The 25,848-nt window shown below is 44.4% G+C and overlaps 1 protein-coding gene and 1 long non-coding RNA gene across 2 annotated transcripts in view; one reads left to right on the top strand and one right to left on the bottom strand.

Annotated features, from left to right (window-relative positions):
• The window catches only part of LOC120397742, a 30,180-nt gene extending 20,851 nt beyond the window's left edge, over positions 1–9,329 (bottom strand). Inside the window, exon 1 of the long non-coding RNA XR_005593974.1 lies at positions 9,186–9,329. This is a non-coding gene — a long non-coding RNA (uncharacterized LOC120397742). The remainder of the gene's footprint in view (positions 1–9,185) is intronic.
• Positions 9,330–9,453: 124 nt separating this feature from the next.
• RHEB (Ras homolog, mTORC1 binding) overlaps positions 9,454–25,848 on the top strand; it is a 56,915-nt gene continuing 40,520 nt past the window's right edge. Inside the window, exon 1 of the mRNA XM_039524137.1 lies at positions 9,454–9,712. Within this exon, the coding sequence (XP_039380071.1) occupies positions 9,661–9,712 (52 nt within the window). The 5' untranslated portion in view covers positions 9,454–9,660. The remainder of the gene's footprint in view (positions 9,713–25,848) is intronic.

Raw genomic sequence — 25,848 nt, 5'->3', positions numbered from 1 at the left:
TTGCCACTGAGGGCAGGACAAGAGGCAATGGGTTCAAACTACAGCATAGCAGGTTTAGATTGAATCTCAGAAAAAACTTCCTAACTGTAAAAACTGTAGGACAATGGAACAAACTGCCTTCACTGCAGGTTTTCAAAAAAAGGCTGGCTAGCCATTTGTCTTAGATGGTAGACACAACAAATCCTGTATCTTGCCAGGGGGATAGACTAGATGACCCTTACGGTCTCTTCTAATCCCATGGTTCTATGATTCTATGACATAATTGTGCTGACAGAAATCCTTATGGTATGTCTACACTGCAGAGTAAGCCCAGGTCTGTGGGATTCAAGCCTGCAGGCTGGGTGTTTGTAAGCCTGGGCTTGAGCATCCACACTAAATATTGACCCTAAATTTACAGTTTCTGGACCTGGGTCTTACACGTCTATCCCACAGAACATAGTCAAATTAGACTATCCCAGGCTTCCTAGTGCCCTCCCCAGCTATAGTCATGCTAGCCATTTGTTTGTGGTGCACTGTGGGAAAACTTGCCTGTCCATCTCGCAGCACTTTACACAACATTGTCTCAGCACACCAACACATCTGATCAAACTATTTTGGGGGTCTGCACGCTCCTGGCAACTGGAGCAAGCTACATGGAGTCACCATTTGAAGAACTTGTCTTGCTTGGGCTTTCACTCCTGTTTCAGAAAACGGGAAAAGCATCCACAAGTCACTGGTGCACATTTCAGTGGTGTTTTCTGATGTACCGAAGGCATGATACAGACATGGCAGACTCAAGCTGGCTGTTGTTCACAAATCTCAGCATACCACCGCTGTCTCCTATGTAGACTGGCACATCTGGAGCAGGCCCACAAGCACAGCCTGATGGGAATCACATCGTCATTCGGACCTGGGATGACCAACAGTGGCTCCAGAACTTTTGCATAAAGCAAGCTACATTTCTGGAGCATTGTGAACAGCTTGCCTTAACCTGCCAGCATCACAGCACATGTATGAGGGCAGCCATGGTGGTCCAGAAGCAGGTGACTATAACCATTTAGAAACTAGCTATCCCAGACTGCTAGAAGTCTGTTGTTTACCCACAGGTAACTTTCCAACACCAAACTGGTTAAGTGGCGGCGGAGGGTTCTGAAGCAATCAGGTATATGATTTACCCAAAGATGGTGGGCATAAACAATGTCCCTAAAGTAATTGCTGACTTTGAGAAAATGGTGTTTCCAAACTGCTCCAGGGCCATTGATGGGTTTCATGTGTCTGTTGTTTGCCCTCCTCAAGGTGCACCTAAGCACATAAACTGCAAAGGGTACTACTCCATTGTTATGCAGACCCTCATGGACCACAGAGGTCGATTTATGGACGTCAACATGGGCTGCACTGGAAAGGTTCATGATGCCAGGGTTTTCTCCTGATTGGGAGTCTACATTCTTGGATAGGCCAGGACACTATTCCCACCCAAGAAGATTGTCATAAATGGAGTAACTGTCCCCAGTGTTATTCTAGGGTACCCCTACCTACAACCTTTTGTGTTGGTTTATGAAATTATATCCTGAGTCAGAGGCCCTGGCAAATGACACTCTCAAGTGTAGAATGGTGGTCAAATGTGCATTTGGCAGATTGTATCCCACTGGTGCTGATTACAGAATTGTTTAGATTCCAGTGTTATCAATGTTGTCTGAATTATTGTGGCGTGGTGTGCCCTGCACATTCTTTGTGAATCCAAAGGTGAGCCATTTGCCCCTCAATGGGCCTATGATAGTAATTGATTGCTGATTTGGTACACTTAGACAGAAAGTGCTCCTGTAACAGCTAGAGCAGGCTGCACCCAGGCAAGCGAAGTCAGCAACGCTTTGTACTCCCACATAGTGAACTTGCATGGATCAATTGAAGAGGGAAAATAGTACTTTTATGGTTGTATTTGTACCATGATTTTTACAGTAAATGAAGTACTGTTGCTGTATGCTACGACTGGTGTGTGTGTGTGATTGTCATGAATTATTAATTGTGGATGAAATGACTGCTTATACCATGATGGTTTGTATGATATGAACAGTGGCTTTTCATTATGGATTGCTCTGAATAGATGAACTGAGAGAAATTGTTTGATACAGCTTCCCAGTTATGCCTTATCATGTCTTTATCTTTCTTCTAAATATAAGTTATATGATGCAGCGATGGGAATAAACTTTATCAATAAATAGGGCTGTCAAACGATTAAAAAATTAATCGCGAGTAATCGCACTGTTAAACTATAATAGAATACCATTTTTAAATAGTTTTGGATGTTTTCTACATTTTAAAATATATTGATTTCAATTACAACACAGAATACAAAGTGTACAGTGCTCACTTTATATTTATTTTTTATCTAAAATACTTGCACTGTAAAAAGCAAAAGAAATTGTATTTTTCAGTTCACCTTATACAAGTACTGTAGTGCAATCTCTTTATCGTGAAAGTTGAACTTACAAATGTAGACTTATGTACAAAAAATAACTGCATTCAAAAATAAAACAATGTACAACTTTAGCGCCTACAAGTCCACTTAGTCCTACTTCTTGTTTAGCCAATCACTCAGACAAACAAGTCTGATTACAATTTGCAGGAGATAATGCTGCCCGCATCTTGTTTACAATGTCGCCTGTTTACAGTGTCACCTGAGAACAGGTGTTGTTTGCCTGGCACCATTGTAGCCAGCGTTGCAAGATATTTACGTGCCAGATGCACTAAAGATTAATATGTCCCTTCATGCTTCAACCTCCATTCCAGAGGACATGCGTCCATGCTGATGACAGGTTCTGCTCGATAACAATCCGAAGCAGAACAGACCGACGAACGTTCATTTTCATCATCTGAATCAGATGCCACCAACAGAAGGTTGATTTTCTTTTTTGGTGGTTTGGGTTCTGTAGTTTCCGCATCAGAGTGTTGCTCTTTTAAGACTTCCGAAAGCACACCCTTGACCCAGATTTTGTATGGCACTTCAGATTCTTAAACCTTGGGTCAAGTGCTGTAGTATTTTAAGAAATCTCACATTGGTACCTTCTTTGCATTTTGTCAAATCTGCTGTGAAAGTGTTCTTAAAAAGAACATATAATCTGAGACTGCTATAACATGAAATATATGGCAGAATGCAGGTAAAACGGAATAGGAGACATACAATTCTCCCCAAAGGAGTTCAATCACAAATTTAATTAATGCATTTTTTTTTAACGAGCATCATCAGCATGGAAGCATGTCCTCTGGAATGGTGGCTGAAGCATGAAGGGGCATATGAATGTTTAGCATATCTGGAATGTAAATACCTTGCAATGCCAGCTACAAGAGCCATGTGAATGTCTGTTCTCACTTTCAGATAACATTGTAAATAGGAAGCAGGCAGCAGTATCTCCCATAAATATAAACAAACTTGTCTTAGCGATTGGCTGAACAAGAAGTAGGACTGAGTGGATTTGTAGGCTCTAAAGTTTTACACTGTTTTGAGTGCAGTTATGTAAAAAAAAAATTCTACTTTTGTAAGTTACACTTTCACGATCAAGAGACTGCACTACAGTACTTGTATGAGGTGAACTGAAAAACACTATTTCTTTTATCATTTTTACAGTGCAAATATTTGTAATAAAAATAATATTATAAAGTGAGCACTGTACACTTTGTATACTGTGTTGTAATAGAAATCAACATATTTGAAAATGTAGAAAAACATCCAAAGATATTTAATAAATTTCAATTGGTATTCTGTTTGTGTGATTAATCATGATTAATTTTTTAAAACTCGATTAATTTTTTTGAGTTAAGCTCATGAGTTAACTGCAATTAATCGACCGCCCTATTAACAAAATAAAAGCCTTTATTTGTGAACACAGCTGTATTACAAAAAAAATTAAAGCATTCTCAGGCAGGCCAGTTGCCAATAAAATACCCAAATCAGTAATAAAATAAAGTGCATAACACTACCATTGAACAGGGAAATCAGTACAAACAAAAGAATTATCTACTTTTGCATGTCGCCAGGCCCCCATTCTCCTTTCCTGCACATGGTGCTGCTGCACAGGGTGGAGGACTGCACGGGGGTGGAGGACTGCTGTGGGTACATTTTTCCTGATTAGCTAGGGTTTAGTCATGGTTGCATGGGCAACCATGCCACCCAACATAGTATTGTCCGTGTTCCTTGTCTGCAGGTCGTGGTACCATGGAAGAGACTCAGGATGTGGAATAGGAGCCTGAACTCTTGTGGCCATTAGGCAGACCTCTCCACACTGCCACGCAGCAGTACCTGTAACTAGCTTGTGCTCCACTACTCACAACCTGCCATGAATGCAGCCCATGGGAAGTCCTGGCTCAAGCACTCTGACAGGGAGCAGCCTCATGACTCCTGATTGGCTCCCTGCCCCTATATAAATCCAACTGGTATTCTAGGACAGTGGTTTTCAAACCGCACCATGTCACCATGAGTTTCCCACCCCCCTGCAAGATTCATTTCAGTTTTTCCTCCTCCACCTCATCTCCACAGATGCAGGAATGGTCAAAAAAAGAAGGTTGCCATCTGTCCTTTCCCCACCCCAATCTGCCTCAGAATTTGCTCTTTTGGTGTCCCACTCACAACTTTGAGCTCAATTTTCAATGTGTGTGTGTCTGTATTTTGACCACCCATTATCTCACAGCCTAGGCACATGCCTGGTATTTATGGTTTGCATTTATTAGCTGTGCTTATCACGCTCTAGGCTAGTTTATAATAAAAACAGTGCACTATGTCACCTAAACCAGTATTAACACATACATATAAATCACTCCTTCAAACAAAAGCAAGAGCCTGGATAAAACAGATAGGCCTTGCACTCTGCCCTGAAGGTTGACAAATTGTTATACTGTGTTCATCCTGATTTTCTGTATTATCTGAGCATGAAACTCAAGCTGTGTTGGACCCAGACAGAGAGGAAATTTCACAGTTGAAGGCTGTTCAATGGCAGTGCCTTACCCATAGACAAACAAAACTAAGGAGGTTCAGCTTATGTGCCCAGCTGATCACAACTATCAAGGTAAAGCTCAGGAGAGAGGCTGTTTCTGAGATAACTATGGCCCTTTGGTGTCTACGTATCAAAACGAATATCTTGAATTAGGTCTGGAAACCAATGTGGAGCCCAGGCAACCTCTAGAGCAGAGTAGTAGGCCTCCACCAGCTATCCCCTTTTGCCAATCATAGGTACATCTTATAGGGCCTAGGCAAAATTATAAACCTCTGGGATGCCATCCCAATACATGTGGGGAGAGGCTGGACCACCACCCACTGGCTGGCTGTGTGGGGGATTGGGTGAACCCGGTGAATGGGTGGTGCAGTGGGCACAATCTCTCTGTGCACTGGAGAGCTACCGGAGGAACTGAGAGTTTATGTGGCTTGTGCCTTAAAGACACGATGTCTTTTAGGAGGGGAAATGACATGGTAGCCTTTTCCTTCCTACTGTTATTCAACAAGCATGCACAATGTTTGGGCTGAAGGACTTTTAGCAGGAGGAGGAGGTAAGGATCTTTGAGGCGAAAAGGTTGAGACCGGGCAGTCGAAGAGAGGATCAGAAAACACCTGTGCTAGCCTGTTCCCACCCAGTGGAGGGAGGCAATGAGTGGAAGTTAACAGGGAAGAAAAACAGAATGACTGCTGCTTACCAAGCCCTGTCAGGAAAGTGTCCAGGAGGTCAGACCTACCTTTTAAATATAAAATATTTTCTGAATGCTTTAGGGAAGGAGAAGCAGGGAACAGTGCCCAGATGTCTCAGGACTAGTCAGAAGGGGATGTGCAGATTTGGAAAGCATAGCCATGGCTTCAACAGACACCAGCAGGGTCCTCCAAATATAGTTACAGATGCACAACAATTAAAATAATAAAATGCCAGCAAAGCAGCACAGCTCTTTTTGCTTCTGCCATCTAGCAAATGACCCAGACACTGGACTGTACAATAGCTACTAGACCCAGAGGGGGAAGGGACAAGGATTCCTCCTCCTCAGACTGCAGAGCACTATGGCCACAGTAGCCCTTTGCAGTACTAACTTGCCCTGGAAGGTAGGGAAGAACAGGAGTATCTTCATAGCACCAGATCCTCTACCTGTAGATTGGAAGCTACTGTGAAGTGCCAGAAGGCATATGGTGGCACAAATCCTACATGCCACCCCTCTCTCCCCATCCCCATATCCAGCCTGTCATAGACGAGGCGATAGGACTTCTCCCCTAATGAATGCAAAGAGTTCAGACATAAATGTCAAGGTCAAATGACTGTGCTGCAGCATCAGCAGAATGCTATTCACATCATGCTATCTTACATCTCACTACCTTAAATTATTATCTCATAGATTCTATGTTCTCATATCAGAGAACGTCTTTCTGTTGGTGCAACTATTCATTAAAGGCCAACAACATACTCTGATTTTCACAATATAATCACAATTATCCCTGCCTTGAAGAATTTAGTCTAGAAGACAAAGTCTGGGAAAACCAGAGGGAGCTATTTCCTTAGCTAATACTGTTTTTGCTTCCACTTTCTAATGTTTACCATTTTTTCATGGATGATGGGAAGGGCTGTCAGTGCCCCACACTGTCCATTAAATCGATGGACATGCTCCTGATGAGGATGTGCACCACTGACAAAAGGAGTGTAGGGTGGACATGTAAAATTGATGTAATTACTGCGGTGGCTGTACATCAAAGTAACTTGTCAGCTTAATTTTGTAGATTTGCCCTCAGTGTCACAGCTAAATACAAGATGGAACAGATGGTTTAATATAAGTAGTTACACATATTTCAAGGGATCATTCAAAGTGAAGTGGCCCATCTATACTCCTACAGTCACAGGGAGGAAATGGGGGGAAAGCACCAGGGAAACGGGAGAGTGTTGTTGTTAGCGAGCTATAGATTGTAACAAGCCATAAATCCAGTGTCTCTATTTGGTCTGTGATTTTTAGTGTCTAGAAAATTATGATTTTAAGCTCTCAAGCTTGTCTTTTGAAGGTGTCGTGCAGGTGTCCTTTAAAGATAAGGCCTGGTCTGATATAAAGTGATTTCTTTGTAAAAAGCGTTACCCATAGGTAACTGTGTTTTTGTCTGTTATTTTTCTAAACGATTGTCTGGTTTCACCCGTGTAATTGCTATTGGGGCAATTGGTGCATTGGATGAGGTACACCACCTATTGTGATAGGCATGTATAGGACCCATGGATTTTGAAAGGTGTGTTGGAGAGTGTTGATCATTATACCACTGGAAATATGTCTGCAGGTTTTGCATCTGTTGTTCTCTCAGGGTCTGGTCTGGTGCCACTTTGACCTGGTGTGTCCTGGTCATGGGGGGAGCTTGCTTCTGATGATGAGCTTGGAGAGGTTGTTTGAAGGCTAAAAGACAGGTCAGGAAAGATTTCTTTCATGATGGGGTACCCATCAAGTAGCGGTTGTAATTGTTTGATGATACAGTAGAACCTCAGAGTTAAACACCTTGGGAGTGGAGATTGTTCATAACTCTGAAATGTTTGTAACTCTGAACAAAGCGTTATGGTTGTTCTTTCAAAAGTTTACAACTGAACAGTAAAATAATACAGCTTTGAAACTTTACTATGTAGAAGAAAAATGCTGCTTTTAACCATCTTAACTTAAATGAAACAAGCACAGAAAGTTTGCTTACCTTGTTAACTTTTTTTTTTAAACTTTCCCTTTATTTTTTAGTAGTTTACATTTAATACCATAGTGAACTGTATTTGCCTTTTTTTTTTGCCTCAATGCATACTTCTGGCTCCAAATGAGATGTATGGTTGACACAAAATTATGTCAATTTGTAACTCTGGTGTCCATAATGCTGAAGTCTTACTGTATCCCAAATAGGTTCCAGTGTGGCATGGCAGCTGACAGCTAAGGGTGTGCAGTTAGCAGGGGATGGTTATTTTTGTATTATATTCATGTACAGCATCTATTGCTTTCAGAAAATAACAGCCCCTTCTAAATTAGTTATACAAATTAGCAGAACATGTTTTCCAGAGATAGAGAATAGAAATGTGCGGACAGATCATCAGACTTCTGCCCGGGGTAGGGGTCAAATGTGCAGTGCCTGAGTATACCTCAGGCCTTGGCTACACTTGCAAATTTGCAGCACTGCAGCAGGGTGTGAAAACACACCCTCTCCGGCGCTGCAAAGCGCCAGTGTGGTCAAAGCCCATGTTATTCCCCACAGGGAGGTGGAGTACGGACAGCTCTGGGAGAGCTCTCTCCCAGCGCTGGCGCTTTGACTACACTTAGCGCTTCAAAGCACTGCAGCGGCAGCGCTTTGAAGTGCAAGTGTAGCCAAAGCCTGAGTCAATGACTCCAGCACCGCATCACAGCGAGAGCTCCCTGCATGCCCTGAGCTACAGTGCGGAGCACGTCCGACCTGACTGGGCCTGAACCGTCCTGCAGGTTATATACCCGCCCTGCACACCCCTTTTGCACGGGTTGCGGCCCACGTGCAAGTCGGGCTCTCTGGCCTGCTAGTCCAGCGCAGTGTTCTAGGGAGGTGAGAGCAGCAAAGTCCTGTGGCACCTTATAGACTAACAGACGTTTTGGAGCATGAGCTTTCGTGGGTGAATACCCACTTCGTCGGATTACCTAGGGAGGTAACTCATCCTTCAGTAACGTCTTCTGCCACCCCGGCAACGCTGCGGTGCGCCACCGCCCTGCGGCCCCTCGCGCTGACAGAAGGGCGACTGGGCCAAACTGGCGCCTGCCACGGGGCCCTGCCTGGCAACGCCCCCTCACGCTTGGCCCGGCCGTTTTTCCGTCCCCATGGAGGAGCACCCGGGCCACAGCTGCAGCCCCCGGCAGCTGCCCCATAGCTAGCGCCGCCTGGCTCGGCGCGGGGATTACGTGAACCAGCAGCGAGGCCCCAAAGCCAGCGCTTCAACGCCCCGCCCCCACGGCGCCGGCACTTCCCGGGCCCAGCGCGCGCGAGCAGGCGGGTTCCACAGCACTAGGAAAAGCGGCACATTCAAAAGAGGGCCCAGCCCAACCGCCACCACGCCTGAGCGCGCCCGCGCGCGCTCCCCCAGGCATCCCCACGCCCGCCCCCGCGCGCAAGGCCGATTGAGCCTAAACCAACCAACCCCACGAAAGCCCCTATCGCTCACGCATGCGCCTCGCCACCAAGCCTGATTTGGCCGCCCCACCATTCAGCCCCGCCTCACCCTTCAAATACAGCCAATCGTTGGAGCTGGCTAGTCAGCGTCCGCACCCTGCTGCCAATCCCGTGCCGGGTATTACACCCTACATTACGGTTCAGGCCCAATCAGAGCTCGTACTTGCTCCGTAGCTAAGGGGAGGTGCCAAGGCCGAGAATGACGCAGCGACTTTTCCGCGCCCTGGCGTTTCCGGCCGGTGTTTAACTCCGCAATCTCAGACTCGGTTCGTGACGTCACGACGTTCAGCTACGTTCGGCTGGTGATGTAGGGGTCACGTGAGGACAGCGCCGCTGCTGCTGCGCGTAGGGAGCCTCGTTCGGTCGGTGCGGCCGCCGGTCCCTGCATGTCGCTCGTCGCCGTCTCCTCTTTCTCTCGCCCTCGCCCTCGGGGTCTCCCGTCCAGTCCCGCCGCCCCGCCTCGCCGCCTCCTCCTCAGCCGGAGCCGCCGCCCTTGATGTGGGTCGGGGCCGGGCGGGGAGAAGATGCCGCCGTCCAAGTCCCGCAAGATCGCGATCCTGGGCTACCGGAGCGTGGGTGAGCGCGGGGCGGTGGGTCCCGGAGCGGGGCCGGTGGGGGGAGCGAAGCTGTGGGGCCGGTGGGGGGAGCGAAGCTGTCGTGCCGGGCTGAGGCGGCGGCGGCGGCAGGCGCTCGGGCAGGCCGGGCGGACGCTCTAGAGAGCCCGGGACCGGGCTGCGGCCCTAGGAAACTTGCCGTTTCCAGGCTGTGGCGGCTGCTGGTGAGTGGCCGGGCCGGTTGCCTCTCACTGACGGCGCGGGGAGCTCAGCGGTGGGAGCTCGGCGGCGGCTGCGAGCCTGGCCGAACCCGAGGAGGGGGTTCCCTTCCCGCCGCATTGCGCCCCGGAGCGTCCTGCGGGCTGGTTCCGCGCCTCGCGCGGAGAGTCCCCAGCGACAGGTGTAGTCCGGCCGGGAGCTGCCATGGGCCCGGGGGAGCGGGGAGTCCGGCAGCTTCACTTCCCCGGGAAAGCCTGGGGCGCACTAAGCGTGCGTCGTGCCGCCAAAAAACTGATCCGAGTGACGGAAAGGAGCCGCCGTCCTCGCCGGTCTGATGGCTGGCACCGTGCTCGGCCCTCTAGGGGAGGGCGCCGCCTGCCTCGGGATCCGTCCGGCCTCAGGCCCCTTCTCAGGTCTGCCAAGGGCCTGGAGTCGGTGGAATTCGGAGCGCTACAGCTCCAGAGGTGCCCTGTGGCTAGGAGAGGGGCAGTGGGCTGACCGCACCCAGCCCTCTCATGCGGCTTTCTGGAAAGGTCACCTGCTCAGAAATGCTGCTTGTGAAAAGTATTCTTAATTCTAATGACCAGGTGCCTGCTGTCTCACTGAAAGGAGTGATGCCCACTGTTTATGGCTCCCTGTAAAGCTATTGTTCTGGCTACCAAGTTAAAGTTTCTAATATAAAACATTCACTTTAGCAGGGTTCACTGTTACATGAATTCTCATGTTTTCCTACATACTGTTGTGTGTTTAATGGAGTGATTGTTTGCCCAGAACCTTTTTAGTAATTATGAGCCCTTGAGATGTGATTGCTGAGATACCAACTAGGTACAGTATTTGGGGTGCATCAGTTCCATTGGTTCAGGGAAGCTATGGGGTGATTCTTTTCACCATTCATTCCCCCACAGGCCCCTGCATAGAGAACATAAGCCCTCTCCGGCTGCTAGATTCTTCCTCTGGATTTGATTTGCACCTGTCTGGGTGAAATATACTGGTGTGTTAAATGTCCAGTTCGCCCTGTGTGTCTCTTCCTCTCACTTGTGACTCTGCTCTAGCCTCAGTCTCCAGGGACATCCCTTCTTTTTGATGGCTGGTCTCTAGATGTTTTTCTCATCCCAAATTTATGAAGATGCTCCAGGTTTATATAGTAGTAGTAGTGTTGACAGTGCAGTGCTGGGTCTGTGCCTTATAACTTCACTGAACATGTGCAGCACGACTGCTGTTGACCCATGCAAATTAACCCAAGCAGAAGAATTCCCCAGAACCATCCAGCTGCAGTCTGAAACTAACAGTTATAGTCAGTTTTTCTTTGTCTGCCCACACTGTATGATTACCCTTTTCTTCAGGTAGATCTTAGGGTTCTCGTGGCTTTAATGGAACACAATTTCTGATCTTGCAACAAAAGAAAGTTTTAAAAATGAACATAGCTAAGCCACTCCCCATGTCACCTTTGTGATTAGTAAAAGTTGAAAATGTGATCTTCTGTAAGGACCTATATTTAGATGGTTGGGAAACATGAAGGAGAATAAAATCTCTGTGCTTTGTCTGCCCACAACAGGGGCGTCCAGAAACAACTGCAATATAAATGTTGGTAATTGTCTGAATCTACTCAGTTTGGCCCCAATTCAGCAGAAAAGCCCCCAAATGTTGAATTTTGTTGAATAGAAGAGTTACAAATTGCTATACACTATATATAAATAGGTGTTTCTTAACAGTCACATGTACAGTAATAAAAAGGATGCATGCTAAAAAGTAGGTGATAAGACTGTTTGACATAAAGTTATGAAACTGCTTAAAAGTGAGTAACATCAATTACTTCCCTGTAGAATATGGGTCCCTCCCTGATACTTCTACTATTTGAGCGATTTGATTCTAGAAATGGATTAAGTCTCAACTCAATTCTTTCTTTCTGGCCACTAAAGAGACATGGTGGGTGAGGTAATATCTTTTATTGGACCAAGAAAGACAAGCTTTTGAGCTACACAGAGCTCTTCTTCAGGTCTGGTGAGCTTGAAAGCTTGTCTGTCTTGGTCCAAAAATAGATACTGCCTCACCCACCTTGTTCTTCTAATATCCTGGCACCCACATGGGTACAACAACACTGCAAACAATCTCTGACCACTATAAGTTATGAGGGAAGCCTTTAGGTTAGAATTCCTGAATATAGTCTCAAATATTTTTCATGCACTTGCTGTAGTCTGAATTTTTTTACTAAAACAAGAACTATTAAAGAGTTCATTGGAACTTTGCTTTCATTCTGTAAACTGCTTATTCATGAAGGACATTGAAGCGATAAGATTCATAGCTTATTGTTAGTATCTAGGATACTGACAATGGCTTCAAAAGCTCTACTCAGTAGAGAAACAAATTGACAACCTCCACCAGATAAAGCAATAATTTATCAAGGCTTGAGTAAAAGAAAAATGAGGAAAGATATTCTGCCTAAAACCCTCTCTCACGTGCTCCCTTTTGGAAGCTCCCTAAAATTTGAACTTTGCAGCATGTTCTGCAGAGCTATTTCTGAGCAAGATTGGGGCTAATTCCAAAACTGAAGGGCCCTTTTATAGAATGTTCTGCCAACAATTCTCTTTCAAATCAAGAATGCTTCATCTCATTAATACCTACACCAATCTTGACTCTGGCTATATGGCATGAAGAGAGTCTCTTGAGTAGGCAGGGCCTAGGTTGTTTACAGCTTTATAGGTTAACGCCAACACCTGGAAAATCATAAGCAGCCAATTCAGATCTTCAAGTATGATATAATGTTTGGCACGTTAGTTTAAAAAGCAGTCTTCCGCATTCCATCCAGTCTTCATTTTCTGAGTAGATTTTAAGATGTACTCCCAAGAAGTGTATTTCAGTAACCTAAACTTGAGATGACAAAGCATCAGTTGTGAGAGAGGTCCATATCCATGAGGTGTTGCTAAGTACAATTGAGAAGTCCATCTATCCTATTGCCAAAAATTGATGATCCATCAATAATTGAGAATCTAAACAGACACCCAGGCTGCAAACATGACAAACACCCTCATCCGGAAGGCATAGTCTCTCTCGTACACTCCACTTGCTTTCCTCCATACTACCATCTCTGTTTTGTCTGGATTGAGCTTCAGCCACCTTGCACTCATCCATACCCCAATTTCCTTTAGATGTTTGGAAAGGTACTTGACCACACTATTGCTGTCAGAAGAGGGAAGTTGAGGAGATTACTTACTGAGAAGACAGCACTCCAATTTAAATTAAACCATTCCAACTTCTGAATGTGGACAAGGTGGTTGTTTTGACTCCACAAGATGCAGGCAGTTAGGTTGGAAGCCAGGTGATTATTTTCCTAGAAAATAACTAGCAGTTTCTTCATAGTGGGAGGAACTTGACTCTGTTACCAAACTGTAGTAGCTAGGGTCAGTCAGCTATTTAGTATTCAAAACATTCATAGACTCTGGTAAAGTCAATGAATATTTGCGTCTTAAACAATGATGGCATAGAAGTTTTTAAAAAATTATGTAAAAGCAGCAAAGAGTCCTGTAGCACCTTATAGACTAACAGACGTATTGGAACATGAGCTTTTGTGGGTGAATACCCACCTCGTTGGATACATGTAGTGGAAATTTCTAGAGGCAGGTGTATATATGCAAGCAAGAATCAGGCTGGAGATAATGAAGTTAGCTCAATCAGGGAGGATAAGGCCCTCTTCTAGCAGTTGAGGTGTGAACACCAAGGGAGGAGAAACTGCTTTTGTAGTTGGCTAGCCATTCAGTCTTTGTTTAATCTTGAGCTGATGGTGTCAAATTTGCAGATGAGTTAAAAAAACTATGAACTTTAAAAAGAATCTACATGTTTTGTGTAGCCTGATGGTTAATGTTCAGGAAATAAAATACTTGAAAATTCAGTGTGAGAATAATAGGTTTGCATGAGGTGAAATGAAGTGAGAATGTGAGGCTGTTTTGAGTTGTTTGATAAGCCTTTCTGAGTCTCTTGAGGATGGCAGACAATTTGCTGAAAAGCAGCATAGGTGGGTCTGATGTTTGCCATTGGATCATCTTATTGTAGATGATCATTGTAGATCATCTTATTGCCTTCTGGCTGGGGAAGCATTATCTAAAGTTGTATCTGTTTGAGGCAGACACACTTGTCTTCCCACTAGAATAGTGTCCCTTTCTTAAATGAGGTAATTTGTTAGAATAGCCTGAGAAGGTGGCTGTTGGGCTTCCCTAACGTATTACCCCCACCAATGTCTGTGTGTCTGCTGTGGTATGATGGATCTTTGGACATGACATTTTTTCCTGCCTTTACGTTGCTTGTTGGACTGCAGGTCTTAGATACGCAGCTGAGGACATAACCTGATGGAATGAGAACTTCCCTTATCTGAAGGTTCAGATTTAGGGCTTGTCTACACTTAAAACACTGCAGGCGAGCTGCTGTAGCACTTCAGTGAAGACTCTACCTGTGCCAGCAGTAGAGATTCTCCTGTCAGCATAGGTAATCCACCTCCCCAAGAGGCAGTATTGAGATCAACAAGAGAAATCTCTGTCTACACTGGGGGTTAGGTTGGTTTAACTGTATTGTTTGGGTGTGGGTTTCTCGCATATGAGGGTACATCTACACTGCCCGCTGGATCGGCGAGTAGCGGTCAATCTATTGGGGGATCAGTTTATCGCGTCTAGTGTAGACATGATAAATCGATCCCCGATCTCACTCTCATCACTGCTAAACTGCAGCTTGGTGAGAGGTGGAGGCAAAGTCGACGGGGGAGCGGTGGCCGTCGATCCTGCGCTGCGAGGACGTGAAGTAAGTGATTCTAAGTCGAACTAAGATACGTCAACTTCAGTTACGTTATTCTCGTAGCTGAAGTTGCATATCTTAGATCGATATTCTGCACCCCAGTGTAGACCAGGTCTTAGTGATATAGTTACACCGACCCAATTTCATACTGCAGACCACACCTCAGAAGTGATCTGAAAGAGTCTTTTCTATGTTAGAGGCTCTCATAGAACTAAAAAAAAACTAATTGGGCTTTTGGTGACCTGCCTGTTTTTTAGCTGGACTGTCTGTTATGACTTTCTCAGGTTTTGCACGATGTGGCGTGTTTATCTGGGTGTAGAGCAGGGGCTGGTAACCTTTAGCACGTGGCCCATCACAGTAATCAGCTGGCGGGCCGTGAGACGTTTTGTTTATGTTGACCATCTGCAGTCACGGCCCCCTGCAGCTCCCAGTGGCCGAGGTTCGCTGTTCCCGGCCAATGGGAGCTGTGGGAAGTGGCGGCCAACACATCCCTGCGGCCCGTGCTTTGGTCAGTGGAACTTACAGCGCTTGGGGGTTGGCTTATTCACACCTCTGAGCAACATGAGTTATATCAACCTAAACTGTAATGTAGCCATAGCCTAAGGCTATGTCTACACTACGCACTTTTTAGCAGCACAGCTGTGTTGTTAGGGCCATGCCACTAAAAGGTGTGCAGTGTAGCCGCTCTTTGTCAGAGAGAGCTCTCCTGCTGCAAAAAAAATATCCCCCCCCCCGCCCCTCCCAAGTGGTTTGTCGGCAGGAGAGCAAAGAGTTGTTCACACCAGTGCTTTTCACTGGAAAAATTGTCGTTGTTTGGGGGTGTGCTTCCCTCACCCCTTAATGACAAAAGTTTTACTGGTGAAAGTCCAGTGTAGCTAAAGCCTTAGTCTGTGTGTGTGGTCTGGAAATGCTGTCACAGTGTGTTATGAACCTTGGCTCACTTTTCTTGATATAGTCATCTGAAAGCCTTCGTGCTTGTCAAGTATAAACAAAAAATGCAAGAACTAATGCAGCCATCTCTGGAGTAGACTGTGACATCCCTATAGCATTTATAGTAGGGCAGATTGCAAACACTGTACTGGGGAATTTAAGCATTTGTGCAGGAAGATGGAGCAAACACCCCCTTATTCTGCCAAAAAGTGACAGTATTTCTAATATTACAAATGGAGTCAGGAGTTTGCTTTTAAGTCATTTGGAATGATGGTACCTCTCAGTACAGGACTCAAAATCATGATGCGGTATCCATTCAGTATTAAATCAGAGGGAACAGATACTTTTATTACATACTAAATAGCCAGTGTTACTGTTGTATCTGACGAAGAACAAAAACCTGCTGTCATGTCGAAGTACATCACTACAGAATTAGTGGAGCCTGTAACACACCAAAGCCATTGCATTAGAGCCACCTAGGTCCTAAAATTAAATTCTAATGGTCAGGATTTATGCAATATTTAATACTTAATTAGTAACATTATTAAAACTAAAAAGTCTTAGACTGGGAACTGGATTAAATGGTCTTTACAATGGTGATGCTCTAGAATACCAAGATAAACAAAATGGCTGCTCCCAGCAGGGGACTGAAATGAGACTTAAATGCCAGTTTTAATTAAAAACTTCTTTTTATGATTGGTTTTACCCTTTAGACGTCAAACTTACTGCAGCAAACTTTTTAACAGTAGCTGGGACACTAGAGGCAGCATGTTCAGCTGTAATATCAAGCCACAGTGGGGTTATTTAAGGACGCTGTGCTAGGATTAACTCTTGATTTGCCTGCTTTATATTATTTTCTCTGTCAGATCCTTAAATGTTTATGCTTGTAGTTTTCTGATTCAATGCTAGCTCACTCAACCAAGTGATAACATCTTTGTATGAAAGGAAGGGACTCCTTCTCTGAGCAAGGCATGGATCCTGCTATTGCTATATTTATACAAAAGTTGAAAGGCTATTGTTTAGAATACAGTAAATAACTTACAAGGGTAGGTTCCGCTGCAATTAAACGCTGGATGGCAGGGTGTGCAGTGCTGTCTTATGGAAGTGCCAAACAGTTCTTTGGCTTCTATAATGCAGCCACTTAACACTTTATAATTGAATTTGGCACCAGTATAAGACTAAAGTAAAACACTAGTCTACTTTAACTTCCTGCAGCTCTCAACAGTGACCTGCGAGAATTTATTTTAAATACTGTCTAGCTGTAGGAATATATGCTGAATAATTAAAACATCAAGGGCTTATCTACATAATGAGTTAGTCTGGCACGCCAAGGTGTGAATCTACAGTGCACTCGCTTGCTGTGCAGTAATGTCCAGTGTGGACATTGCTATAGTGGACTAGAAGTTTCATTGTGTGCTTTGATGTACCGCTGTTTGAAGTGGTAGAAAGTCAAAGCATACTAAGTCCATGTCTGTACTACAAACTTTGGTCCATGCAAGTTATGTCAGCATAAAGCTGCCACAGTTAATATATGACTTGTGCGTGTGCATGCTTGGTTGCTTACGTCAGTGCTGCATGTACTCACCAGGAGTGCTTGTGTTGATGTGCAGTGCACTACGGGTAGAAACAAGTTGCGTGGGGGTGTCTGGGAGGAAGGTGTCAAATTCATGTGTGTTTACTCACAGAACGGTATCTCAGTGAGAAAAATATCCAAGGGTTTTAGTTGCCTGTTGTCCTTCAGAATATCTGTAAGACAAAGAGGGAAAAGTTGCTGCCAGAGGTTGCAGGGCAGAGGTGGAGCGTCTGGCTGTTTCAAGTCATCAGACAGCCACAAGGGCCATTAGAGCTCAGCATGGGAGTGTATGTCCAAGGGAGGCCTTGAAAGAGCACTTTCATGGTCTGCCACATTAATGTGGTATGCAGGACTGCATGTTAATGTCGTGCGGGGGACTGTGCTCTACCTTGCCCTGAACTTTTGAGGCAGTTAGGAATTGCACAGTGCTTGGAATACATTTCTATGAATATTCCACTGTCTTTTCATGAACCTATGAATTATGCAGTGGTTGCTGTACATTTATAATAAGGGGTCTACAAAATTCATGGCCATGAGAATTAGTGGCGTCAGCCTTAGAGGGCCTCTGCACAACACCTCTCTCCAGCCCCAGGCATGGTGAGTGTGAGTATGGCCTGAGGGTGAGGAGTGGAGAAAATGAGGGAGTTTTTCAGTTGCATGTGAAACTATATAACATTTTTGGCCCCTATTTCCGTATGTATGGGTACAGGGCAGCGGCACTGAGTATAGGTACTATTTTCAACAAGCAGTGGGGATTTTAGCTGATATCTGACTCCTGACTGTAACAAAGGAATTGTTAGGATTAACCTAATATGTGGTGTTTTTTGGTTTTAATAACTTTTCATCACAGAAGCTCAGCTTGTCTGAGTGGCAAGATGCACTGGAGAGCCTAAGGGGGCACTGAGTGGCTCCATAGTGAGACTAATATAGTAGTCCTTTGTTAGGACAGCTATTGCTATCATCCCAAAGTCACTCGAGCCCATATGCTGCTAACCTGTTTGTTCCAGTAATGCAGGGGTGGCCAGCCTGTGGCTCCAGAGCCACATGTGGCTCTTCAGAAGTTAATATTGTATAGGCACCAACTCCGGGCCTGGAGCTACAGGCGCCAACTTTCCAGTGTGCCTGCGGGGTGCTCACTGCTCAACCCCTGGCCCTGACACAGGCCCTGTCCCCACTCCACCCCTCAACGCCCCCTCCCTCAAGCTTGCCGTGCCCTTGCTCCTTCCCCTTCCTGCCAGAGCCTCCTGCATTCCATGAAACAGCTGATCGGGAGGGAAGGGGAGGTGCTGATTGGCAGGGCCCCCAGTGGGCAGGAGGCGCGGGGGGCGGGGAGCTGATGGGGAGGCTGCTGACATATTACTGTGGCTCTTTGGCAATGTACATTGGTAAATTCTGGCTCCATCTCTGGTTCAGGTTGGCCACCCCTGCAGTAATGCTTGCTGAAATCATCATGGAATGGCATGCAAAAGTGCCCTATCACAAGGGAAGAAATGAGACAGCTCTCCCTAGAAACCTTTGGGAGAGGATTGCAGAGTAGCTCCATAAAAGTTTGACAGAATGATTGTCTGTTTCTTGTTGTGGTACATTATCTCTCTCTCTTCCAGTCAGAAGAACTATACTGTCCCTCTGGGCTATAATTCACAAATGAGGATAAACTTCTTGCAGTTCATATCAGTGCAATAGGGTATTGAAACGGTAGGTGAGTTGGTGTACATTCATCAAGTGTCACTGAGGATCTCAAGTGCTACAAAGCTCAAGCATAAGTGGTGCAGGAGGCTAACATACAGCACTGTCTCAAGTGACAACTCCTTGGGAACAAAGGAGCGGATAACATAAGGCATGATAACACTTAACATGTTAGTCACTTCTTTGCCTTCTTTTGAATAACCACAATAATTCACCCACGAAAGCTCATGCTGCAAAACATCTGTTAGTCTATAAGGTGCCACAGGATTCTTTGCTGCTTCTATAGAACCAGACTAACACGGCTACCCCTCTGATACTTGACACAATAACAATGACTTCTGAAAAACTGATGTACTGAAACTGCCCTATAAAAAGCTTTATAGCGCTTTTGCTAGTTCTGCTTCATGAGTGAATGTCATAACATCTACTTTATAACTAGAAGCATATAGTGTAGAACATCCTTGATGATGTAACAGCCCATATCACTCATCTTCCCATTCCATCCTCTCCCCAGCATTCTCATGTGTACATAAAATCTATGTTCTGAACAAATAAAACCCCGCACAAACACATCTTCATGGCAGTCACTCAGCTACCTGCTATCATCCTTTAGGATCTCAATAGAAATAGATCCATTCAAGTGCCATTGTCCGTCCCCTCCGAAAGTCTGAAAACCCCCAAAATCTTGTCAGTACTTAGAATCACCATTGTTACTTGACCTGCTGTTATAGGATTGGGATCAGTGCTGTCTCCTTACTATATGTGTCCAGACTTCACATGGGTGATATGGATCCAAGGAAATTCAGAGTCTGGATGATATGACACCTAATAGACTTGCATAAGAGGCAAGTTGATAGTTACCTATAGGTGCTTGTTTAAAAGAAGTTGGCACCCTGCCTTCCTTTGCAGCAGAAGGCAACCCTAGTCTTTTCCAGCTTGCCTGACAAAACATGAGTAACTCACAAGTGGCAACTCAAAGTTCTTACAACACATCCAGGATCTATGATCTAATTAGCTGAGCCATAATTAGAATATGGGTTCTTTCAGTGATTATCACTACATATTCTACTTCTAGTGTACATTCTTCCAATGACGTCTCTTTGCCAGCAGTGCCCAAAGTCCCCAGGATCCAGGGAGGAGGTGGAGTGGGGCCAGCTGTCTCTTAGTTCCTCCTTACACCATTAGCAGTTTCAGCTAGCAGCCATGGGTAATATCTCTTGTGCCTTACAGTTAGACTTAGAGCCTGGCTACACTTGCAGATGTAGAGTGCTGTGAGTTAAACCAGCCCTCGGAGACCGCAGCCAGGAAAGTGCTGCAGTGTGTTCACGCCATCAGCTGCAAGCGCACTGGTTTGGCCACATTTGCGGCACTTGCAGTAGCATTGGGAGCAGTGCGTTATGGGCAGCTATCCCACAGAGCACCTCTTCCCATTTTGGCCCTGTGGCTTGTGGGAAGGGGGTGGGGTGCAGGGTATTCTGGGTCCTGTCCCAATGCCCCGTGATGCATTGCTTTGCATCCCAGCAATCCCTGTGCTTCCATTCACATTTGGCACCATCTTTCAATGTTTTTTGTACTGCGCGCTCTCGTCCCTTTCGGTCTGTGGGAATGGATCCCAAACCGCTGAAGAATATGCTGATGGGTCTTGCCAGCACGTCACGAATTGCAGTCGAATTACTCCTTAAGCTACAAACTGACAGTGAGAAGTCCAATGATAGAATCATAGAATTCAAGATCAGAAGGGACCATTATGATCATCTAGTCTGACCTCCTGCAAGATGCAGGCCACATAAGCCGATCCACCCACTCCTTAAGCAAGCGACCCCTGCCCCATGCTTCGGAGGAAGGCGAAAAACCTCCAGGGCCACTGCCAATCTACCCTGGAGGAAAATTCCTTCCCGACCCCAAATATGGCAGTCAGCTGAACCCCGAGCATGCGGGCAAGACTCTCCAGCCAGACCCTCTGGAAAAAGGCTAACAATATCCTATCATTGACCCATTGTACTAATTACCAGTGTGGCACTTAATTAGTGTCGACTCGCATAACACATACGACACAAGATTGCTTGTGGCATTCACAGATGTGCTCACCACAGTGGAACACTGCTTTTGGGCTTGGAAAACAAGCACTGAGTGGTGGGATCACATTTTCATGCAAGTCTGGGATGATCAGCAGTGGCTGCAGAACTTTCAGATGAGGAAAAACCACTTTTCAGCACACAGTCCCATGACTCGCCCCCACCCTGTGGTGCAAGGACACAAGATTGAGAGCTGCCCTGCCGGTGGAGAAGCAGGTGGCTATTGCAATCTGGAAGCTGGCAACTCCAGACAGCTACTGATTGATCGCTATCCAGTTTGGAGTGGGAAAGTCGACCGTCTGCTTTGATTAATTATATAGCGCTCCATACTTACATACATTCATAATATTCCAATCTTGCATTTCGCCATTATCCCTGTGTAACATTTTCTAGAGCACTGACAAGAATAATTATCAAATGGATTCTCATCACATGCTTAACTTTTTGCATTTGCAAGGTTTTGGGAGGAGTAGTGTGGAACACAACTATTGAATTTTTTGATTCTTCCTATCTGTTTTCTCTTTGGTACTCTTTCTGGGGGAGAGGAGAGGAGAGAAATAATTCAAGTAGATTTTTGTAGTACAGGCGAACATTAAATTTTAGCATTGCCTTCTATTCTTAGAAATCTTAACTCTCATTTTTAAATGTGCATCCACCTAGTTATTTTATATGCTCATTTTATAGTATTTCTTGGCCAAAATGGTCATACTACTGACAGTGCTGTTGTAGGCAAAATTTTCACTTGCATTAGAAAAGCTCGATGTTCTTTCCATCCTCTCATTTTCAAAAGCAGCTATTTATTCCAGATAGCTAAATTTTTGCAGATGCCCTTAACTTATCAATGTTATACTGACCGTTCCTGCAGTTGGCCAACTCGTCTCTAAATCCAAGCATGTTGGCTTTGTCTGTGCGGTTCCTGGCTCTTTGCAGTTGAATCGCTTCAAGAATACTACTTCAGTATGCTATCCTATACAGCAAAGAGAACCATTCTAAGGTGTGCTATATTGAGCAGAACGAAGGTCCATCTGATTTCCATACTGCATATATGTAAGGCTAACCTACGTAATACCACATTTGAGCATCCTATCTGAAAACACCAAAGTATTCCAAGTGTATTTTAGTACAACTCTGCTTCATCTTCATTTGGCTATAACCTCAGTTGAGCTAATTCTACTCACTTGAGTGGGCACTTTAAATACTGCTTGCTGTATATAATATCAGTTCACTTTAAATGTGTGAGCTGAAGATCTGTTTTATTCTTAGGTTGGTTGTAGTAGGACATGATGCTTGATTTAGCCTGAACTCTTTTCTCTAGAAATTCCAATATGACTTCTTGGATGGTGCAGTGGCTTATTTTTATAGCTTGGGTAAACTGGTGTGACTTACTGGAAGTAGCGAGGAGACAACTACAGCTGAACTGCATACAGGCTTATTTTTGTCTCACAAACAGTAAGCTTATGATGGATACAGGCTATTTTTTAACTGAAAGGCCCTGAAGTGATACACCTCTTGAAGCATCTCTTCTTTTGGCTCAAATGTAGCCTCTTTGAGAAATTAGGTCTTGACAGCACTAGATCTAATAGCTTAATATGGCTTTATGACAAGTGCTCTGTTCCTGGCTCTGAGCTTAGCTAAGATCTTGCCTTCTGGTTGTTAATGGGACCTGAGGCCTCTTTTCAGAATACCACATTCTACCAAAATAATTTTGATAGCACTGAAACTAGTATCCTCTGGGTCAAGAGCCTTGTAGCCCACTTCCGTGAGTCTGATGAAGAATGAATTGAGACTGATCACTTCTGGATTTTGTTCTCTAGTCTGTAGGAAGACTTGGGAAAACATGCATATAAACTGATGTTTAGACAGCAAAGTATAACTATGGCTTAGTCTTAAACTGTTTTGGGATGAATAGTCTCATCACAAACAACTTTTTTCCTGTAAACTGTTTTTTAAAAATGAACCTTATATGCCTGTTAGTCTTCATAGTGTCTATCAATTAAAGTTCTCGAATCTTGCTCTCACCATTGTGTAGAAATGCACCCAGTGCCAAGGGATTACTCAGTATTACCCGATAAGTCTTTCGGCTAAACTGGAAACTAATCAAATTTTTTGACTATTCACTGTTTGGAAGCATCTTTCCCCAATACACTAACATGGGTTACAAAGGAGCAAAAAAAGCTAATGTCCAGGTCCAAAAATATCTAACACTTAGCAATGTTTGTAGGATTATGTTGCAGTGTGTTAGTAAGCATATGTTGAAATAGGATCTGGCAAATTCCTGCATGTAGGGAAGTCATTGCAATGGAAATGGTGCTGTAAGTTCAACCCTGCTTCCAAATGCTTGCTTCACAATAGTAAAATGATGGCAATCTCTCTGCTTAAAAGTACTGTCTAAATCGCACAGATTGTGTGATGGTGAAACAAAACATCATGCAGAGTCTGTAACCAGATGACCAGGCTTCCCAGGAAATGCTATATCTTGTAGCACACTGCACGCTCGAACACCTGGTTCTGGTAGGGCTGAGGTGGTAAACTTGGGCCTGGGGATGGGAGAACATATATTGTGCCTTTCTAAAACAGCCCTTATCAAATCAGGCAACATCCAGTAATCTCTGAAAAGAAGCATATTGTGGTGCATGGAAATTAATGCTGGGGAAAATATTGCTTAGAATCCTGAGAGCTTGAGAATCCTGGTTAATATGAGCAGTTAGCAAAATCTCTCCTGAGGGTAGACAAGTTCCCTTAGCCTCTAGTTAAGACATAACTGGACAAAACAAGTCCAATCTTCAGTAGTTGCCCAAGTTTCATCTTAAATTGTGACCACGTGAATCACTTCAATAGCTGAATTTTATCAGACTAAATTAAAATGAAGTCACTTGTCTAATTGTGTATTTGCAAGGCTTTAATTTGCAAAGACCTAAGATCAGGGTGCCCCTCCCATGTAAGTTGATTGTTCTAATACTTAAACTGTCTTAAAGGCCTGGTCTACACTGCCGGGGGGAGATGGATCCTAAGATGCGTCGACTTCAGCTGCGCTGTTCTCGTAGCTGAACTTGCGTATCTTAGATTGACTTAGAATCACTTATTTCACGTCCTCGCAGCATGGGATCGACGGCTGCCACTCTCCCATCGACTTTGCTTCCGCTTCTCACTGAGCTGGAGTTCAGCAGTTGATAGGAGAGCGATTGGGGATTGAGTATCGCGTCTACACTACACGCACTAGATTGATCACTACCCGCCGATCCGGCTGGTAGTGTAGAGGTACCCTAAGAATCAGTATTTTCTTCACAGCTTTAGGAAGGATTAGCTGTTGAATAGGAAATTTGTCTTGCCCGTGAAAAGTCTTTAGCTTACATTTTTAAGTAGACTTGATAAATATATGTATTGTTAGATTGAATTTAAAAAAAACAAACAAAAACTCATTGGTGCGGTTTTCTGTCAGCTCTTTAGTGTGATACTAGAACTTTTCTAACACTTGAGGGAAGTAGGTGCAGCACAGAATGTGAACCTGGCCCTCTAATAGTTGCATGCTATTCCCTGCCAATTATGAATGCTGCCCTCCAAGTTTTGTGGACGTCTTACAGGGAACAAGGAGTGATTGGGACAGACTGTCAAATGGTTCTCCAACTTCTGTAGTGCAGAAACTCTCTGGATATTGCTTGTCAATGTCCTATGGCTTACTGTAGTGGCCAACAGTGATTAACCGCTGCCAGAGGCCTAGTATGGCTCATTTGTCTTCCTATAATGTGGTTGAGTACACACTTTGTTTTTTTTCCGGTGCATCCTGGACCCCAGTTATCTATGTGAAATTGGTTGTCCAGTTCTCCTTCCCAGCTCTTTGAAGGAGGACATAGTGGGGTGCACTGCTCCTCATTGTGCTCTGTTTGCTTGTCTTAAGGTGTAAGCACACAAATATGGTTGTGATGACAGAAAAGTTGCTGGGTAGACACAAAATGAATTACTTGCCACTAAGCTTTGCTGCTTAACCATGACTTTTAATACCAGTTAAATGTGAGCAGGATCTTAAATGTATCCTTCTTAGTCTTTGTCATACTAGTGAGATGAATAGGGCAGTTCATAATTCTCACTGATTTCAAACTGTTTTCAGAATTGGGCAGACATTCTTGCATCAGTTTGTTAACAGTATAATTTTCAGAGCCATAAGGGCTGGACATATAACTGTTTGTTTTTAAATTACAGGCCCCTGGATTAATCATGAAAGATGTGGTTAATGGAATGTAAAATTCTAAGTTCCTCACTGATATGATTTGAAAGTCAAATTTGGATCCTAAAGTCATCTTAACTTTTTTCTGATGAGGGCAGAGGGTTAAATACCTCTTAGAGTGAAACAATTAAGAGAGTTTTAACTATAGTATAGTGGTTTTTTTTTCTTTAAACTACTACTGATTGGATGAATGCATTTTAATAAAAATGTTGTAATCTGATTTGGCACAGCCATTCTCTAGTGTTCCAAACTGGTAAATGTAACTCTTCACCACTCCCAATACTGTATAGATGATAGAATGCCTGCGTAGATCAGGTGACTGACTTTGCCCTTAAACTTTTGTGTGGAACAGTCTTTAATTCTGACACTGCAAGGATTTGCGTTATTGCCATTATTTAGCATCTTGCTCCCTTCCCTTTTTTTCTTAATGTAAAGTTCCTGTTCTCTCTTGCATAGCTCCAGTCTTTATAATTATCAAAATGCCACTTTGTCTTGTGGGTACTTATATCACAGCACATGTTAATCAACACCACTTGGAATAGAAATTGGTTTCCTGTACCAGGGGTTGGCAAACTTTCAGAAGTGGTGTGCCAAGTCTTCATTTATTCATTCTAATTTAAGGTTTTGCGTGCCAGTAATACATTTTAACATTTTTAGAAGGTCTCTTTCTATAA

Source organism: Mauremys reevesii, linkage group 2 (genome assembly GCF_016161935.1).
Source record: "Mauremys reevesii isolate NIE-2019 linkage group 2, ASM1616193v1, whole genome shotgun sequence".
Taxonomy (NCBI): Eukaryota; Metazoa; Chordata; order Testudines; family Geoemydidae; genus Mauremys; species Mauremys reevesii.
This window is presented reverse-complemented; position numbering and strand designations above follow the sequence as displayed.